Source organism: Mustela erminea, chromosome 8 (assembly GCF_009829155.1).
Source record: "Mustela erminea isolate mMusErm1 chromosome 8, mMusErm1.Pri, whole genome shotgun sequence".
In the NCBI taxonomy this organism is placed as follows: domain Eukaryota; kingdom Metazoa; phylum Chordata; class Mammalia; order Carnivora; family Mustelidae; genus Mustela; species Mustela erminea.
This window is the reverse complement of record NC_045621.1, coordinates 38,575,288-38,595,031: the sequence shown is the minus strand read 5'-3', so window position 1 is coordinate 38,595,031 and position 19,744 is coordinate 38,575,288. Positions and strand designations below refer to the sequence as shown.

General features: G+C 52.1%; 1 protein-coding gene across 3 annotated transcripts; it reads right to left on the bottom strand.

Annotated features, from left to right (window-relative positions):
• Positions 1 to 1,895: 1,895 nt before the first annotated feature.
• Positions 1,896 to 19,358, bottom strand: SPATA3 (spermatogenesis associated 3). Of its 3 annotated transcripts, XM_032355139.1 has the most exons (4): positions 14,223 to 14,769; positions 10,809 to 10,983; positions 8,544 to 8,687; positions 1,896 to 1,937 (listed from the first exon to the last, which is right to left on the bottom strand). In XM_032355139.1, the coding sequence occupies exons 1-3, from the start codon at positions 14,650 to 14,652 to the stop codon at positions 8,582 to 8,584; spliced, it is 711 nt and encodes a 236-aa protein (XP_032211030.1). In that variant the 5' UTR covers positions 14,653 to 14,769; the 3' UTR covers positions 1,896 to 1,937; positions 8,544 to 8,581. The 3 variants fall into 3 exon arrangements, with proteins under 3 accessions (XP_032211030.1, XP_032211029.1, XP_032211028.1); XM_032355138.1 differs by lacking the exons at positions 10,809 to 10,983; positions 14,223 to 14,769 and adding an exon at positions 18,477 to 19,357; XM_032355137.1 differs by lacking the exons at positions 1,896 to 1,937; positions 8,544 to 8,687; positions 10,809 to 10,983; positions 14,223 to 14,769 and adding exons at positions 11,012 to 12,487; positions 18,477 to 19,358.
• Between the last annotated feature and the right edge of the window lie 386 nt (positions 19,359 to 19,744).

The window sequence follows — 19,744 nt, the reverse complement described above, 5'->3', positions numbered from 1 at the left end:
CTACTCAGGCATTCATTCTGGTCAACTGGGGAGGAGGGGGCAGAGGGGAAGGGGGCAGGCGTGGATGGAGCACCAGGGCTCTGACTGTAGGCCCAAATCCAACTGGAATGGATATCTGTGGTTTTTAGGTGTTTGGCATCTGTTCCTACTTCTTTCGGTAACAGGTTACTAACATTACTGTTTGGCCTCTTCCTGTGGGTTCCAGGAGGGAAGCAGGACCCAGTGAGAGGCTGATCAGATTCTTTGCTGCTGGGAAGCAGACCACCTTCCTGCCAGACTAGACCTTCAGAGGTGGGCGGGGAGTGTCTCCCCCCACCCACCCCCCAGCCCCGGCCCCGTAGTTGCTGCTGAGGCCATATGGACTCCCTTGTGGGAAGAGTCTGCCAGAGGATGGAAGCTACCATGCAAAAGCAGGTAGAAACAGGTTTGGGGGCACGGCCTGAGCCCCTTGGAAGAGACTACATCTGAGCTGGAATTCTCTTGATTTTTATAGGATTTAATACGTCCCCATTTGTTCAGGCCAGTTTGGGTGAGGTTGTCCGACATTTATGAAAAGGGACCAATGCCGAGGCCAGGAAAAGGAGTTACTATCTTCAGTTGGAGGACCCAGGGTGAGCAGAGGCAGAAACCGTGGGCCCCAGTCCTCACCACCCCGTTTCTGGTCCCTTTCATCCTGACTGGTGGGACAGATCAGTAATATGACCCTGCCCCACCTGGGACATCTGTATTCTTCCTGGGTAGCCTGCTTCCCAGGGGAGGTGCTTTTCAGTTCCTGTACTCTCTCCCCGCCTACCGGTGCCTGCTTAGGAAAGCAAATCCTGGGATTGGGAGGTGGTGAGTGGGGTGCAGGATTCCTGGGAACTGGCCTGGACCACCTTGCCCAATCCTACCTTCCCCATTTCGGGTAGACCAGCTCCCTGCCTCCTCAGGGGCCGTCGGCTGGCTCCCAGCCTGACCAGCTATTGGAGGGAGCTGCAGATCTCTTGGACAGGGCCCTATGCACTCACTTGAGTTCAGAGCGGTCCTCCTCCCCATTAACCACCACCTGGTATCCCCTGGCCATGACTGAGGGCTTCAGTGCCTTCTGGACTTCCAGTGGTAGCCATCTACTTTTCTTTGCCCAGGACATCATTTCTGGAGTGAACAAAAATCCCAGGGAATTAACCATCTCCCTTCCAACACCCCTTAACTGAGGACCAATGGGTTGGGTGTATAAACATCCAGCCTTCCTGCCTCTGCCAGGATTACTCTGAGGTTTATTGTCTGCCTCCTTTCCTCAATCACGGCACCCCCATACCCAGGCTAACCCAGCAGATCTAAGCTTCAGTTGTCCCCAGTGGCCACTGCTCCGAATTGACTGTCATCTCATTCTGCCTCAGCTGCTCAAGGACCCCCAAGCTCTGGAGGGCGGCAGCAAAGTTTCGGGACAGACCCCAAGGCTTCAAGTTGCTCTGTGCCCTGCCCCTGCGCCTCTCCTATCACAGGTGAAACCAAATGAAGTCATTTCTCAGAGACAAAGTGTTCCTGGGCATGGAGCCTCTGTTCCCTAAGGTGCAGGCCTGGAAAGGGGCCAGGGCATCCCTCCTGTTCCCACTAACCAGGATTACCACTGGACAGAAGTGCAGTTGACTGGTTATGTTAGGTACTGAATTGAGTTGTATAATTCTTGCTTTTAGAGTGGGGAAAATCAGAAGCAGTTTGTTCTGTGAGTGTGGGCAGAGAAAGTTGCCCCCCTCGGGTCTGTGGTCCCCAACAGGAACAGGAGGACCCCACCCTTGTTTGCCTGTTGCTCTACAGTCATCCCACACTTATCTCCCAAACCCATTTGCCAAGTCCAACTTTGTGTCTCTGAGTAAAACACACTAATGAAACAGAATTCTTTTTTTTTTTTTTTTTTCTATTTTGGTGACAAGAGAGATCCTTGATGGAAACTGGATCTGTAAGAAAAAAATAAGGATAGAGCCGTTAGCTTGGACAACATTCCATGACCTTGGAATTTTGGTGGCTTTCCAGTTTTACAACCCCATGGGTGAGGAGGGTTCAGCCGTTGAGGTCTTCTTGGGGAAAAATGAATTACATAGGATTCAAATTTCTTCCATTCTCTTGTCCAGTCTCCTTTTCATCCAAACAGCCACTTGGAGCCTGGTGTTCCCCTTCAGGCTGTAACGCACTTATGCAAAATGCCTGGCTCACACTTGGCTCAGTCAACATTAGTGTCTTCTATTCTCTCCCCACCCCCAGAGCCCCTAGCAGCTGCAGTGGAGCCTCCCTCCCCCAAAACTGGGCCATGGCAGTGAATTTTACTGTGCTCGGTGCCCGAAAGGAGAGGGGAAACAGCCCTTTCCTTTCGGTGCCTCCTCATTTCCAGTGGGATGCTAAGAGACAGGTTTACCAAGCTTTAAGAAAGAAGGTTCTAGAAACACCTTTTACCACATAGGGGGTTTTGCCACTGCAATTAGATGGTTCTTTAGGCTCTGGACTGAGGAGGACACTAAACTATTTCCCTTCTACAAGGTCTAATTGCTAAGCCTTTGGAACTCAGGATGTCCCAGTGCACCTCCCCCAGGCACACAAACCCTCATGGGGCTTTCCGGGATTCAAGCACTTGTCCAAGCCAACAGGTCTGGACATTGGAGTTCATCTGTCACTCTGCTACCGTATCACCTTCTAAAAGCACTCCTGCCTCTTGTCGGTGCTGCTGGCAGGGTTCCCACCTAGTTTGCTCTACTCCTTTGTGCAGTAAAGGGAAGCAAACTCAGCCCCAGAGTTGGGGTAGAATATAGGGGGAGCTCTGGATTGGTCTAATGCAGTCAGGGTAATTTAACTCCCCTCTGCCATTAATTTGTTGAAGAAGACACATGAGACCCAATTCAGGGGTATGTCACCCCAATTAGAGGGCAGGTATACCAGGGGCAGGGGCTTCCGGGAAAAACTTAACACAAGAAGAGACATAAGGAGGAGGTGGCCTTTTCCCTGACTTCTGAGGGTCAGGTATGAGGATGAAATTCTGGGAGCTCTTCCATATATCTGCCTGTGAGGGGGAACGAGCCCCTCCTTTGCTGAGGGGTGTCAGAGCTGAAATCCAGATTAGTCCCCAGGTCCCTGCTGACCCTGTTGAGTTAACCATCCATGTGCTGCTTCCCAAGTGTTCCCTGAGATAATCTCCCTGTTGCCATTTTGAATTAGGTTTTCTTGAAATTTGTAGCACCAAAAAATCTTAAGCCACATTCCACATCAAATCAAGTCTTAAAATGCCTCGTGGCATTTGGAAACCTACCAATTCGCACTTTCAGTTTTACAGTTGAATTAAGGGGAGAGAAGTCCGAGGGGAGCACTTTCCTATTTACCAAACACCTTATCCATTAGAGGTAGGTATTTTTCACCCTGCCCACAAGTGAAGGCATTCTTCTCACAGGGCAGTGAAAGCTTTTTGATCAGGAAGGATCAGCATTGAGGGCAATGGTCGAAAATGCAGGATGTGTAGGAAGTAGGAAGGGCGAGTCCAGGAAGCACCTGGGTCAGCCCATCCATCCCAGGAGGGGAAGAGGCTGTGAACCTGGGTGTGGGTGCACGGTCCCCCCTCTGTTCACTTTACAGATGAGGGTGGGTCCCGGCCACAGGATAGGGAAGCACATGTCTGTCTGTCCGCACTCTGTGAGGCACAGAAGAACAAACAGACATATAGTAGCAGGGTCCTCACAATCAGGTCTCAGCCCTGCTCATCAGCGCCTTCTGCTGAGATTGTCTCTTATCTGCCTTTTCCTACCTGTGGAAACCACTTGCAGACCTGAAACCTACCCGCTCTTCCCTATCTCTGAGAACTTACTGGGACCCTTCATGCTTGCCTAGACCCAGAGCAAGCCCACGGCAGGTGTCTTCTCCACTGGCACCTTCCTTCATTACCAGACTTCTAAATGGCATCTTCCTGGCCTCAGTTCCAGACTCTCGGCTCTATCTAGGTCTTCTCCCGGAGTCATCTTAGCCACTGCCTGTGGCTGTAGATTTCAGCTCTTATGAATCACTCCCTTGCTTGGAGCTAAGACCTGGCTTTTCCAGTGACTTCCATATGTCCATCTGCCTCCGTGACATGTCCCTTTGGTAGTCCAATGCCTCAATAGTAACAACAGAATAGAACAGAACTCTCGATTTCCATCCTCTCCTGCGCCTTTTGCCTCTGGCAATGGCACCCCAAGGAGTCATCCTTGAGGCTTCCCTTTCACTCATCGCTTCATCCAACCTATCAGCAAGACTTGCTGGTTCTAGCTCTGTAATGTCCCTGGTCACTTCCCCTCTGCAGCCATCCCCTTGATCCAAGTGCCATCTTTGCTTGTCCAGCCCAGTCCAGATGATTCCCACCTGGTCCTCCTCCCTTTTCCCCAACCTCTGTCCAACAGGCACTGCGATTGTTTTGAAATCTTTGAAATGAAAACCAACAGCTTGAGAGACATCTAGAACATGAAATCTTCAAGGCTGTACCTGACCTTGGTCTCCCCTGTGATGGCATCCTGACCGCCAGAGCTCCAGCCATCTTGACCTCTTCTCTGTCCTAAAACATGTTAAGTTCCTTCCTGCCTAACTGTTGGATCTGCTCTTCTGTCTGTAAGCACCCTCTCCCCACAGATTTGCACTGCCTGTCTCCTTCTGCCCTATATGTCTCAGCTTAGAGAGGCCTTCGCAGACCAGCCTATTGCAAGCAACAACCCTGCCGGCTCACCCGCCCTTCTCTGCTCTTTATCAGATCTACTTTATATCTTTATTTCCTTGATAACACTTGCTGCCAAATCGAGTGATCTTGTTTATTCATTAAATGGGTCAATTGTCTGTCTGTGGCCACTGGAATGCAGGCTCCCTGTGTTGGGGGATGGATCTTTGGTTCTGTCTTGGTTTACTCCTATAACACAGTGGGAGGGACCTAAGAAATATGAATGAATGAATGCAATATTTAACCAGTGAACATGCTCTCTTGTCATTTGGACTCTGCCGTCTAGCTTGGGTGTCAGAAAGCATTTGTCTCCATGGGAATTACTATCCCCTGCCCCCTTTGCCTGGGAGCCTTGGCCAGTTTAGATCCACAGACTTTACCGGACTTCCAAGCCCGAAGCCCTTGCCTTGGCCTGTGGGTGGGTGTGGCCAACCATTTCCCGCTGTGGTCATCGTGTCTCACAGTCCCCAGTGTGGTGCCGGGCACATGGTCAGTACTGACACGCGACAGCTGTGCTAACCCACTTGCCTATTTACAGGGGTTCCTGCGGGGAACCCCAGGGTGTTGGGGTGGGAGACACTATGTTTGACTAGTGTCCAGGAATTGTCACTGCAACTTCTAGGCTTTTAGAAAGTCCTCTCCTGACCCCTGCTGGTGGCACCATAATTAGACCTTAGACTCCTAGTGTCCACTGAATGATGGGATAGGACACTGGAGTGCGGGTTCTGGCAGAAGCAAGTCTGGAAGAAGCCAGGTCTTGCTGAGGGTCAGTTAAAGAACATTTCAAGGGCCCCAAAGCCAATGAACACTCCATCCCAGTGCTGGAACCAAAGTTTGACCAAAGCAGTGGGTCACGTGGGGGAAAGGCCACCTCATCAGAATTGCCAGGCATGGGCTACGGGGCCTTGGAAGAAGCCTGTCTCAGGTGGCAGGTGTCTGTCTCTCCCTCAAGGGACACTGGAGTGGTCAGGGGACAACTATGGCTGCAGAAAAGAAGTCCATTCCTGGGAGGACCAGCCTGTTGGGTGTGAGCTCTGTTGTTGGACTAGTTTTATCTAGCCTGGAGAAGGCAGGTCCCCAGGCCTGCCTCCAGGTAAGGGGTCCACCCTAAGAAGACATAAGGAGTCACCCTTCAGAGCAGAAGAAAGAGGTGAGCGGTGCCAAGTTCGGGCACAGCATGCATTGGCCAGTTTGTTAAGTGAAGTCAGCAGTATAGAACCCCACAGGCCACTTGAACCCTCACCTCCAACACACTCACAGCCTCAGTCTCTGGGGAATCTTGTTGGCTTTGCCACCGATTCACTCTCAGTGGCAGGGACGTGACCTACTCCAGGCCCTGGATGGGGTTCCACTCTACGCCCCTCCTCCTGTTTTCCCCCTCCCCATCCCCTTTACTCACCCTCCTTGCTGTCTATAAACATCTCCCTCCTCCCCTCTCTGAGCCCCTCCATGCAGGGCCCCCGACACCACATTAAGTTGCCAGGATTTCTGCCACTCATCTTTCAACCCTGGTTAAAGCAAAGACAGCGAGCGTCCCGGCGTGCAGCTGCCAGTCTTAGGTCCAGCGCATGTTCTTGGAACACACAGGACACCGCTTTGAAAGCTGAGCCTTTCTTGGGCACCCTCCTCTGCTAGAAGTCCATGACATTTGGGATTCATATCTCCTGTGAGTCTTTTTATGGCAAGCAATAGGGTTTTCCATTTATGGCCACACTTAAATTTGCCTTGAAAATAAATGCATGTAAGTTCAAAAGAAAGCTAATTTTAAAAGGAGTAAGGCTATTGCAGGTGTCAAAGTCGGCCGAGTTTGGGGAACACTGAGTTAGGAGGCGGTGTTGATGACGCAGATGGGGCAGCGGCTATGTGGAGGGCCTCTTCTGGGCGAGGCCCTCTGCTGGGTGTTTGACATGCATGTTTTTCACCTACTCCCTCAACAACCCAGTGAGAGGGGTACTGTTATTACCCCATTTAACAAGAAGGAGATGGCAGGAGTTAGGGAAAACTTGCTCCAGGCCCTAGAGATCCTGGATGTGGGAGGCGAATCCAATCTCAGGCTTGCCTGCCGCCAGTGGCAGAACCCAAGGGGACACCGTGGCCCCTGTTGTAAGGAGCCTTTAGGACACAATGCTTTCGCTCAGGGCCATTCTTCAAACTGCGCATCACCACCTGTGACCCAGCCTGGCGAGTCTGAACATCCCCTCATTAGATCCTCAACACCGCTGCCCCTGGAGGTAGTTATTATTCCTCCTCCTTTAGCAAGGACATGCCTCTTACAGAAGTTAAGCAAGGCATCCCCGAAGACCCAGTTACTGGGCTCTGTCTCCGAAGCCTGAACCTTTCTGACCACTTCCACGATGGTCATAGTCACAAGACTGGCCAGCTGGCCAGCCCTGTCCTCTGAGCACCCTATCTCTGCCTCTCAACAATCTCAGGACAGAGGTCTCATGACCTTCCTGGTTTACAGACTGGGAAACTGAGGCCCTCAGCTACTCTGCTATTTCATGAAGCTTAAGGTGCTTTTATTCTTCCATGAAAGTCCCTTGATCAGGCAGTAGAGCCCCGGAGTGGATGGTGAGTTTCCTTTTTGGGCTGGGCTTCTGAGATGCTTTGAGCATCTGTTCCCACCACATGCCCTACGGTGGCCATTCCTCGTCCATTCCTATGGCTGGTGGAGTTTGGGAGTGGGTTGAACAGCTGCCATTACCATTATCCCCCATTATTAGGCATTCACTGCCAGTGGATTTGACAATGGCAACAACCATGGGTGCTCTTGCTGCCCACCTAGATCCTCTTTCTGGGCAGGTGCGTCCATTCCCCAGCTCCTGCGAACTGTGAATGTTGGCTGCTAATCACTCAGAGCTGCCTCTTTCCCCAGGAACTTTCTCTCAAGAGGGCAAATGAGATTTGCTTTTCCCCAAAGACATACACTCCTCATTCCTACTGCCAATCACTCAATGATGGAGGAGCACAGAAGGACAAGCTTCTTGCTCCAAGGTGAGACCAGCTCTGTGGTTAATTCACACGCCAGAGCTCTCCTGGGATCAGGCTGAGGCTGGACTCCAGCCGAGACCTCCTCCTTGTCCTACTACTTCCTCTGTCCTCTCTTACCTCCTTCACTCCTATTTTCCCTCATAAATCCTATGCACCAAATCCCTGTCTCAGGCTCTGCCCCTGGGATCCTGGCCCAAGACAGGGGAGGACTGGAGGTACCATATAAGGCATACTCCCTGCCCTCAAGGACTGTGCAATGTAGTTGGAGAAGCAGGCCACATAGGTACCAAGAAATCGCCCACAGTACAGAGTAGAAAAGGGTGGAGAAAACAGTGTTAAAAAGATGGGGAGATCACTGGAACTGTAGGCGGGAAGAGCTTATGGAAGAAATGGGACCAGGTCATGAAAGATAAATAGCACTTCAGAAGGGAAAGTTCTCTTGGCAGAGAGAAAGTTCCAAGGGAAGTCCTGAAGAGAGATGGGAACCTCTGTCCAACCTCTGTCCAACCTCTCCAGCTTCATCCTGCCTGGGATCTGTGACTAGGGAACCTCTACCCCCCGGTGAGTGTTGGGGGAGCTCTGATTTGACAATCCCAATAATGGGTCTAGCATTTTCCAAGAGTGTCAGGGCTGCTTGAGAGAGCCATGTCAGATGACCCTGAGGCCAGGAAGTCACTCAGTTTTTACCCTTTCCCTAAGAGGCTGGAGGCTTGGTTCATCCATAAATTATTCCTCCTTTATTCCTAGAAGGGACAGATACTCCCTCAGCCCTGCACTGCAGGCACGGTGACCCAGTGGGCTTGAGCGTTACCTGTGCAAGGGGACAGAGGCACAAAGGAGGTACACGTACCTGCCGGACCGTGGGCCTGGGGGGTTGCTTACAAGGATTCAGTGGTGTAATAGGCAGCTCCTAGGGCCCCCAGAACTACAGCAGCAGTCCCGAGAGCTTGGAGCACGCGAATTACGATGAGTGGAGTGTTTCCTTGTAGGTTTTCTGTAGAGCAAAGCAGAAAGCCCACAGGTTGGGAGAATCTGGACTCTAGTGCCTGTCCACAGACAGGGGAGGCAGAAAGTGTAGGATCCCCTCAGCAGTTCAGAAATGCCCATCTCCCCACTACTGATGCTCCTCCCAAGAGAAAACAGCTCTGTCCGCCTCCGTCCGGTGACTCCCTGCCACAGGACCCCCCCCTCCGAGGATGGGCAAGCCTGGGATGCCAGCTTCTGGGGACACTCAGGAAGCAGGATATGAAGGCAGGGAAGGCTGTGGTGTACAGGCCCGAGCTAAACATCTTACACCCAGTGTCTTCCTCCAGCCTCAAAACCACCCCGTGAAGTAGGTTCTATCATGGGCCTCTATTTTGGAGAAGAATCATCTCAGGAAGCCGCATGGGATGCCCACCACACAGGCAAGGAAGATGGACCATCGTGCCAGTGACTGTGAGGAAGGCTTTCCCAAAAGGCAATATCCATTTGGGCAACAATCCTGCTGAGGTAGGGAATCTTATTTGATGTGAATGTGTATTTAAAACCAAGATCCAACATTCGGCTCCACTGAGAAATGTAAGGAATATGGAAGCTGATGGTGTGATTTGAGTGGAATTAAGACTAGAGGTCTCACCCGGGCCAGGCAGCATCTCTGCCCCTCCCTCTCCTTCCCCTAATGGGGAACCGCCTTGCTTTCACCTTTCCCTCCACCTTTTCACAGTAAGCCAGGGGAAGATCCCAAGACCCTTCTAGACTCAGCGCAGATAGATACCATTGACACTATAAAGTCTCTGTGGACCCAAGCTTTGGAGGGAGCTCCCCTTTTTTCTGAAGCTCTTTGAACTTCTAAGAAGCAGGGCTCACTCCTTGGCTCCCATCTTAGTTTCTGAACGTACACATCTCACCTTGCCACATAGACTGCACGATTTTTAAAGGGTCAAGTTCCCTGTTCTGGTTTTCCTCACAGTACCTAGTCTTCTATGCCCAGGAGGGGTTCTCACTTGTTGGTTTTAAAGCGACATGAAATCCATGGCATGGCTCGACAGATGGACAGATGGACGGAAATACTAAGTGTGTGCGAGGAAAATCAGTAGAGGTGAGCGGCGGGCAGGTCGTTCCTTGATGGGACTTACCGGACTGTAGAGTATTTTTAGCTCTACACATGTTCTCTCGACACACTGGGCTACCTGTATGCCTCTCTCATGTCCGAGAGGTGGTGATTTTCAGGGATGGACAGGAGAGTGGATTTGGTGGGGGAGGGAGCAGGAAGAGAGTGAGGCATCGGTTCTGCTCCTGGAGTAGGGGTCTGAGATCCCCAAGCAGGGAGTCTGTTCATGGACATTGGTGAGACCTTTGAGTATAGGTATAGCTACTCTGGGGCCTAGCCCTGGGGACAGAGGGAGGCACATCACCTTGCGCTACTGGGAAAGTGGACTGACATCTTTAGTTCCGTTTTCTGTACAGGGGTCTTCCCGTGAGTGGAAGCAGCAGCCACCAGGTGGCTTTCTCCTGATGGATTCGTGGGAGAGGAAAGGAAGGGCAGGTACCTCGGAAGATGCTGTGGGAGCCTGGGGGCGTGTCCCCTGTGGAGACTGTCAGAAATGGTTGTGAAACGTGAAACCCTCTAAATGGGGTGGAGGTCTTGCTCTTACCAACTGGCCATGTGGGTTCCAATCAGTATTTATCACTGAATTCTAGGGGAAATTCATAAGCAGGTAAAGAACCTGAAGCTCTCAGGTATGGTGTGGGCCACAGAAGGAGGCTGGTGGCCCAACAGAGCACTGAATCACAGTGCTCTGAGTGAGAGGGACTTTTCTAAGGGCTGAGAGGGAGTGTGCTTTGAGGAAGAAGGGGGGACCATGGAGAAAAGAACCACGAGCCTCCTAAAGAAGTCATTTCCGGTAAGGAAGAAAACTGGGCCCTCTTTGTGCAGATGGGGGACCCCTGGGCGTGGGTCTGGTCAGAAAGGGCAGGGCGCCAAACCCCAGGAAGTGGCCACCCTGGAGAGGCTTCCTTTCCGCCTGGGATTCTCAAGAAGGAGTTACAACATGGCAGCTAATAGGGTCCAGGACAGAGCCAGGCCCTGGGACCCAAGTGCCCCGAGGATCCAGCCCCCCACGCGCTCCAGAACCTGTAGAAAGTGAGGAGGCTTGGGGATCCTCTCCCTGGCATGGTGGGCCAGACCCGAGGAAGGAGGACATCAAAGATGCGGCTATGACACAGGCCCAGACGACGCCAGCAAGCAGAGCTGCCGGGGCAAGTGGAACAGGAACAGAAGGCCCGCGGGCCCGCACGAGTCACAGCCCCTGGATGGACAGAGAAGGAGAGAGATGAGGGAGCCCTGCCTCTAGGAGGCGTGGGAGAGCTAGGGAGACAAGGGACGGAAGACTAGCAGGGGAACCTGGTTGTTTTAGAACCTGGAGCTCCGCAGGCCATTTTGAAATAATGGCGCTATTATTTTTTTATTCTCAGTTTATAAACAGGGAAACTGAGTCTCAAAGAATAGATGGGGTGTGGCCTTGTAACACAGAGATTGGAAGAAGTGGGTTTCAGCTCAGGGCTTCTAACTCGTTTGGTGCTCCATCCATGGAATTCGCAGAAAATGACAGCGGTAGGAGAGTGACTCTGAGATTCCACTGGAACATGGTCCATTCTTCTGCAGTTTATTGACTGATCCAGAAGACAGTGGCTGCTCCAATTTACAGTCCTTGAAACACTTTCCCAAACTTCTCTCCCATTTGTCCTCTGCTGAGGATGCCAGGAGTCCTCAGATATGGCGCCGTCTGCTGTTACACAGGAGGACTTCCGACGGACAGTTTCTTCCTCCTGGCTTGGGTCCTGGCTTCTTGACACAGCTACACGTTCTTCCAACATAAGCTCCCAAAGCCAGTGATCAATGGGGCAGACAACACACACTTCCTCCTTAGACCTGCCTACCACAGTTATTTTCCTGGAATGGAGAAGGAAGGGATTCTAAAAGGCAAGCCTTATCTTTTTTCTTTGTTAATTGTTTTAATAGACATTTAATTTCTGTGTCGTAACATTTATTCTTTAAAATGTTTAGTGGTTTTTGGTATATTAACAAAAATGTAAATCCATCATTACTGCCTAATTCCAGAACATTTTCATCTTGCGCTCCAAGGAAACCCCATGGCCATTTGCGGTCACTCCTTTCCCCACCTCCCCCCAGTTCCGATCAATGGATTTGCCTATTCTGCACATTTCATAAATGGAATCGTGTACAACATGTGGGTTTTGGAGGGCTAGCTTCTTTCACTTAGCCCAATGTGTCTCAGGCTCATCCATGTTGTAGCACGCGTCAGTGGTGCCAAATAGGATTTCATTGTATGGATGTACCACATGCTGTTTATCCGTTCATCAGATTGTTGATATTGAGTTTGTCCCACTTCTTGGCTACCATTAATTAATGGCGCTGTGAACATTCATGTGCACGTTTTTGTATGGATGTTCTATTTTTAATTCTCTTGGGTTTGTCCCCAGGAGTGGAATTGCTCGGTCATATAGTAACTTTGCATTTGACCGTTTGAGGAACTGCCAGATTGTTTTCAGCACCAGCCGCACCATTCTGTGTTCCCTCCAGCCATGGATGTGGGTTCCATTTAGATTTTAGGGGCACCTGGGTGGCTCAGTTGGTTGAACGTCTGACTTGATTTCAGCTCAAGTCATGATCTCAGGGTCGTGGAATTGGGCCCCACTTCAGGCTCTGTGCTTGACTCGGAATCTGCTTGAGATTCTCCCCCTTCCTCTCCCTCTTGCCTCCCCGCTTCAAACAAATAAATAAATAACATCCTTTAAAAAAAAAAGATTTGGATTTCAGAAAATGGCGCCCTTACGTACAGGCCTTCATCCCTTATCATCCACCATTTTTCACACTCTGGCTTGAAGGAATAAAATTCCCCTGGCAGAAAAGTGCAGGGTGTCCACTCTAACCACGGGCAGGCCACCCCAGTCACCTGCATGGCCTTCTCAATACGCAGAATTCCTCCCCAGGGGTGAGCCACACGCATTCCTCAAAAGATGTGGGGTTGGAACATTTTGCTTTCTACAGATATCAGTTCTGAAGGCCATAATCCAGAAGTGTTTCCACCAGTGGTTGATGATCACAATATATGCAATATGTAACACTCAAAACCATTTCTACATGTTAAGAATGGGTTGATTCTTAGCCACCGAAATACCATTGTCCACGCAATCGCTTGGGGCTAGCTCTCTCACTCACACCTCACTTGCAGTTTATATCCACACCATCCCGGAGGAATAAGCTGTGGCCCAGAGAGTGTGGCCTATTTGGGATCATAAAGCCACTGGCACTGGCTCATGGTGAAGCCAAAAGAAGCTCAGAGAAGGGTGTTCTTCCTCCTGGGGAAACTTGGGACTCTTGGGATCAGAAGGTCAATGCTGCAGTTAAGAGTGAAGATTATAGAGTCAGAATCGACGGAGGTCCTCCTCTTGGTGTTACCAGTGCCTGCTTGAGAGTGTGTTGTTTGATTTCATTGAGCCTCAGTTTCCCCATCTATGAAAGGGAGACCATGATGATAATACCTCCTTTATAGGACTGTTAAATGGGAAGATGCACACTGACAGCTGAGCTGAATGCTAGGTACATGGTAAATGCTTGGGGGTTGTTAGTTCGTTACTACCATTATTATTATTATTAGAAGTAGTAATATTAACCAGCCTGTCTCCCCAACTCCACTTAATTCCCTCTATGCAATCCAGTGCTCAGTCAGATTCTGGCTACCCAAGAAGACGGAGGGCCACTTTTCCTAGACAGCCATTCCATTTTCAGACAGAACTAATTGTTGTTAAATGTCTTCTTGTTGAGCAGAAATCTGCCTGTCTCTAGTATCTTCCATGGGTAAGGCTGCCAGATTTAGCAGATAAAAATACAGAAAGCCCATGCAATACCTGGGACTAGAAAATTACTTGTTTATCTGAAATTCAAATTTAACTGGGTGTCCTGTATTTTATCTGGCAACCCTGAGTCAGACCTCTGAGGCCAACAAAGAACAAGTCTACTCACATCTTTTACTTGACAAATTTCCTCCAATTCCTTCAACCAAATCTCATACATCACACGGTTCTTGCTTTCCCAACCCCTCAAACCCCATTATCTTCTTTGGACTAGATTGCTAGGCATTTTTCACAGCACACAAGAGTATGAATGACCACCTCCCTTGTCCTAAACCATATACTTCTATTAACACATCCTTGGTTTTTATTTTTGAGCAGCCACACGGCACTTCTGACTCCTAATAAGATATATCACCACGGAGCCAAGCGCAATGTTGATCGATGTGTATGTGTGGCTGCCTTCACTGAGACCCAGGGTGGTGAGGACTGGCAAAATCCAGGGATCCTGAAGTCCTAGGTAACAACAAAACCCCAAACCCTCACACTTCACCAGCACGTTCCAGAATGCACATCAACCATGCACCATTACCCGAAATGAACCCGCCTCCCGGGGAACCTAGGACTCCACCAGCAGGAAAGCTAGATGTTCTTGAGTTAGAAGCCTGCCCACCTGTTTTCCTGGATCGAGAGGATGCTTTCGAGTTAGTGTCCTGAGGTAACAGGCCCCGGGTGGAGGAGTTGGTTTCGGGAGCTGGGAGAGCCTGGGGCGCAGACTGTCGCGGGGTGCTTACAGAGCTGGGCTGGGGGGTAGATCTGGGGCTGGCCTGCTGCGGGGTGGAGGCGGGGCTGGGCTGCTGCGGGGTGGAGGCGGGACTGGGCTGCTGAGGGGTGGAGGCAGGGCTAGGCGGCTGGGGGGTCGAGGCGGGGCTGGGCTGCTGAGGGGTGGAGGCCGGGCTGGGCTCCTGCGGGCTGGATCTGGGGCTGGGCTGTTGCGGAGTGGATGCCGGGCTGGGCTGCTGCGGGGTGGACTCGGAGCTGGTGCGCTGGGAGGTGGAGCCATGGCGTCTGGATTCCGGCTTCTTCCTTTTGCCCTTCCTCATGGTGGGTTCTCTTCACCTAAACGTGGACCTACATGGAGCTGCCTAATCTTCCGGCTCCCTCCTGGAGGGGCCGTTTGCCCCTGCCCTGGGGGAAGGGTCTGGCCTCGGGAGGGACCTAAGCCCCGCAGAGAACAGTCACCTCCACCCCTCCTGTGAGGTCACAAACCCAGGGTGGTTCCTATGGCAGGGTTCTGGGGACAGTCTTCTCTGCCTACGCCAGCCTGCTGTCCTCCCTCCTCCCCAGCAACCGGGATAGGCAGAAGGCCCTCAGGGACCTGGGTCAGCCTGGCTACGGGAACGGGGACATCTTGGACCCCCCAAGATGTTGCGACCAGAGCGCCTCCTTCAGGCACCTCTCCGCTGGTGCGCTCCTGGGTCCCTAAGCGCTCTCTGTTCGCTTTTAGACACCCCCCCCCCGCCCCCAACTCTGAAGCTCAGCTCTGCCAAGGGTTTCCACAACCCAAAACAAACTACTTCACCATGCATCCTGTGAGTTTTAGGTAATTTTACTGAAGGTTTGGGGGTCCACGGGAGGTCCGCAGGCTTCTCCCATCTCAGCTGTTTCCTCCCCATTCAGAAGATCTTAAAGTAGCTTCACCCTTCTTCCAAAACCTGCCCTCCCCACTGTAGGAAGGGGCTAGGGATCCGCAACTTGGATAGGAACCTCGCTTTTGCAAAAGAATTTCCCCTATAAGACATCACAGTTTGGAAAACTACACTTTCTTTTAACTCAGTCGCGGCAATGATGGACTACCTCTCAAACCCCAAACTCGTCGGGTCAATTAGGAGACTATGAGTATTACTTCAAGGTAAAAATATGATTTTCCTTTCAGGATGGAAGCGGAAAAGGCGTTTTTAAAAGACAAGCCTAAGCTTCACGCTGTGACCGCAACACAGAATGTGCTCACCTTAGAATACTCTACCTCTGCCATAAATGCATCAAAAGGTGGGTGAGTATTCAGCAGCGAAGCTCATGCTCTTGGGGGTGGGGGTGTGTGATGCCCTTGGCCAAGGATAGGGTTTAGGGCAGACATTGCTAGAAGGCACCTCCATGCAAGGCCAGACCCGATGTGAAATGTGAAATGACAGAAAGTATTTTTGGATTCTAGATCCTGAAAAGACCGTAATGATTCTCTTTTTTGCAGAAGAGAAACTGAGGGAAACTTAGGGAAATTAAATCACCTTCCAAGATCACCCAGCTAGTTGGAAGCATTGACAGGGCGAAGTTCCCATTTCATTTCATGATTCCAGCAGGCAATAGGGAATCAGATCATTATTCAGGCCTTAAAAGTCAATGGGCTAGAAAGATCCCTTGAGTGAGAAGACTGAATTCTTTTTTAAAAAAGTCACCAAGGATTAGAAGTGGAAGATCCCTCAGATCAATAAAGTCAGATTGGATTTGGTTGACCATCAGCACAAAGTAGTTCAAGGAGCAGCTGAGTCTATAAGAAGGTGGTAATTCTCTAGAGTCAAGAGCAATGGATCCCTCTGGGGGAGTCAATTTAGAATCAGAGAGACTGGAAACTGGGGTCAGGGACCCTGTCCAGATTTAACAGAGAGGTTGGGAACTCCAAAGGCATTTATCTCTGCAAAATTAGGTTTCCAGACACCAGTGGGCTTTTGCCTGGGGCTTCAACCTGATTTAAATCAGGGGTTCTCAACCTCAGCTCTACTGACATTTGAGGCTGGATAAATCTTTGCTGTATGAGCCGGATGATTCTCCTGTGTATTGTAGGAAGTTTACCGGCAGCCCTGGTGTCTGCCACGAGATGCCAGTAGCAACTGCTTCCCCCACCAAAGATGTCTATAGACAATGCTAAATGCCTCCGTGTGTGTGTGTGTGTGTGTGTGTGTGTGTGTGTGTGTATGAGAGAGAGAGAGAGAGAGAGAGAGAGAAAATTGCCCCTGGTTGAGAACCCTGTTTTTTAAATGAATTAGATAAGGGGCGAACATGCATGGGTAGTCTTTCCTGGTAGAGATGAAAGAAGTGTGTCATTTCACACCAAGGAGCCAAATGGCACAGAAAACAGGTCTCTCTTCCTGAGGAGAGCGATGGAGAAAACACAGAGGCTCAGGCTTCGGGAGGAGTGGAGAGTTTTTCTATGGCAGTGGAAAAAAATATGGGTGGGTTCTTTCATAAGGGTGATTCCAAGAAGCAGGGAGACAGCACTCATGGAATGAGAGTTTGGTCCAGAGGGATGAGGAAAAACAGCACTGTGATACTTTGCTAGAAGGTCTTCCTTGGCCCCCACTGCCTTCCCGCTGGAGCACAAGTTCCCGGCTGGAAGTCTGACTTCATAACATGGTCACAGACCAGCATCCCAGGTATACTGACCAACTCTCTGCTACCTTTTCTAGCTCTTGCCAGCTGTGAGAGTGGAGGCTTGCTTTCCTCCATCTGTGAAAGCCCTTCCCCTCTCTCAGGCCCCTCCCTCTCTGTCATTACACTTCCCATCATCAGGTTCCATCCTAAGTGGACCGGTCTCCTTGAGGTCCCCAACTGGAAGAGACCCTTCCCTCCCTGAGTCCCAGATCACATACGGCATGGTGTTAGAGTGATGGGTTTCCTGTCTTCCCTTGAGTTCCCTACTCCCAGGCTGTGAGTACCCTGGAGGGCCCGAGTCCAGAGAAGAAGCGCAACACAAGCTTCTCCAAGGCGAGGGTAGGGGGACAAAGAAAGCAGAAAACCGCTGAAGGCAGGGTGAGCATGGAATGTGAGGGCCAACAGACTGTATCACGAAGGGGTTACTTTCCTAAGACGGGCTGGGGTTTTCTGGCCTTGCTTGAGGATCTTGGAACAGTCCACAGGCAAGGGGCTCTCCTACTTGACCTGACAGCCATGGGACAATCTCGTGCACTATTTGGCAAGGTGAGAAGATGGAGTCTAGGGGGAGGTGAAGTGAGGATGAGGTTCTGAGGGTATGAACATCCACACCCGGTGGTTCTGGACCTCTGGCTACTTCCAGGGCGCTAAGAGCAAGCGTGTCAGCATTTGCCCCTAAGCTCGCATCTTACAGTTGGGTGACACCTCAGACACCAGCTGGCCCTTGGCTCCCACCTGTGAGGAACGGGAGCTAGTTCTCCAAGGGGACAACCTGCTCTGGTCACCAGTAGGAGGGTGGCTGAGCTTTGAGCAACTGGGTATTGGAACTCCCCGTCCCAGGCGCTTCCTTCCCTGCTGCCGCCGGCCTCTGGAGAGGACTTCCTGGAGACAGAGGGCACCTGGTGCTCATTCCAGAGCTCAGTGTCCAAGGCCCTGGACCCTCTGGGGCCATAGGCCTGGATTCCTTGATAGGCATGCACTCAAGAGCGGAGCAGGAATCCCGACCCATCACCTCCTCCAAAGCTTAGCTGTGAGGAGGAGACGTGAAAAGCCCTTAGGACAGTCCCTAATGCACACCAGGCAGGGTTTTCTTGTCAATTATGCTTCCCTTGGAGGAGAAGCCTCTAGAACCAATCAAGGAGTAAGTGGATGTGGAGAGGCCGGGGTGGGCCTGGGTCCTAGAAACTCCCAAATCTGTACCTTGCAGAAGTGTGATGCAGGGTGCAGGGGGAGAAAGGGGCTGGGTGGATGGGTGGGAAGAGTTTAACTCTACAAATTCAGTAAATGTGAATATTTTTGACCAGAGATTGCCCCAGCGAACACACCTGGGCTGAGAAATCTAATGAAGCTTCATCCAAACCGGTGTTAAGTGGAGGCTCTAGGAGCGGTCCCGTGACATGGGGGATGTGTCCACTCCCCTGGACCAGGACCGCACTCCCTCCATCCTTGCAGTTTCCACGCACCCCCTCCCCCGACCCCCGCCCGCTGTCGGGACCCTCACCATCCGTCTGGGTCTCCTGATCCACGAGAAGGACGCTGCCCCGAGCCCTGGCATTGCGCCCTGTGCTGGCGGCGGGCTGGACGTCCAGGACGCAGTCCGAGCGGCTAGGGCGGAACACCGCCGTGTGCACCTCCACCGAGGGGCTGTGCGGCGCGAAGGCGCTGCAGAGCAGGGTCTCCAAGCGGCGGCGCGCCTCGGCCTCCTCTTCCGGCTGCGGCTGCACCACGATCCCGACAAGCGCAGCAGGCGGCTGGCGGTGCCGCGCCTGCACCTGCTGCAGGAGCAGCTGCAGCCGCGGCAGGTTGGAGCGCAGCGCCGACGCGCGGCACAGCACCAGGAGCAGCCGGGGGCTGCGCTGGGGCGCCGGGCAGGGCACCCAGCCTCCCGACGGCGGCTCCTCCGCCGCCTCGCGGCAGGAGGTCTCAGACCCAGCCCGAGCCGCCCGGCACTCGCACGGGTCCGTGGCCTTGCACCTGTCGCACCTCCTCTCTTTGGCGCAGCGCCTGGACTTGGCGGCCGGGCAGTCGGCGCTGTCCCACCCGCTGTGGCCGGGACGCTTGCGCTGCCGCGTGGCGCAGCTGCTGTGGTAGCTCGCGGTTCGAGTGGACGAGGGCCTGGCGCAGTGATCGTCCGGAGCCTGCTCCAAAACGTCCTGCACGGTCAGGCAGTCCTCATCCTGCTTCCAGAGCTCGCCGAACAGCAGTATCCGGCCGTGGCCCTCGACGGGCTGGGCCCGAGCCTGTTGCTGAGACTCCGCCTTCCTGTCCTGCAGGGCCCTGGAGGGCCCGGCCCCAGGCTCCATGCCCGGTCCCGGCTCTCTTGCCCCTCTGGGCCCCGGGGCGTCTGTTGGCCACGGGACAAGCCGCCCTTCCCTGGAGCATGTCACAATACCCCTGCGCCCTCCCTACCTCTTCCTGTCCTGACCTAGGGCCTCCGCCCTTTATTTTTTGGAAATCTTCCAACATAGGGAAGTCGCTGCTGCTTGCCGCGGAAATGCCAGCTGTGTTCAGTTTCTCTTATCATTTTGTGTGTCTTCGGTGTCAGCAGGGGAAATCCTTTTATCTTGGGGTTGGACTATTATGCCCAAGCCTCCAAGTAAAACAGATTTTCCTGCACCTCACAGGAACTTAAAAAGCAGTGGGAGAAAAAAAAAAAAAAGACGATAAAAGGCAGTGGATCCTGGTGCTCACTGCACCTGGGACACCTGAAAAGCGGTAAGGAAAAGCGGAAAGGAACACCTGAAATACTTGCTGGATGAACTGGGAGCC

Bases quoted from the DNA above. Each gene is read 5' to 3' on its own strand.
- SPATA3 (XM_032355137.1), bottom strand. From the start codon at position 19,278: ATGGAGCCTGGGGCCGGGCCCTCCAGGGCCCTGCAGGACAGGAAGGCG. The intron at 12,488-18,476 runs GTGAGGGTCCCG...TTTTTTTTAAAG, and splicing joins TCAGGAGACCCAGACGGATG to GATGTTATTTATTTATTTGT.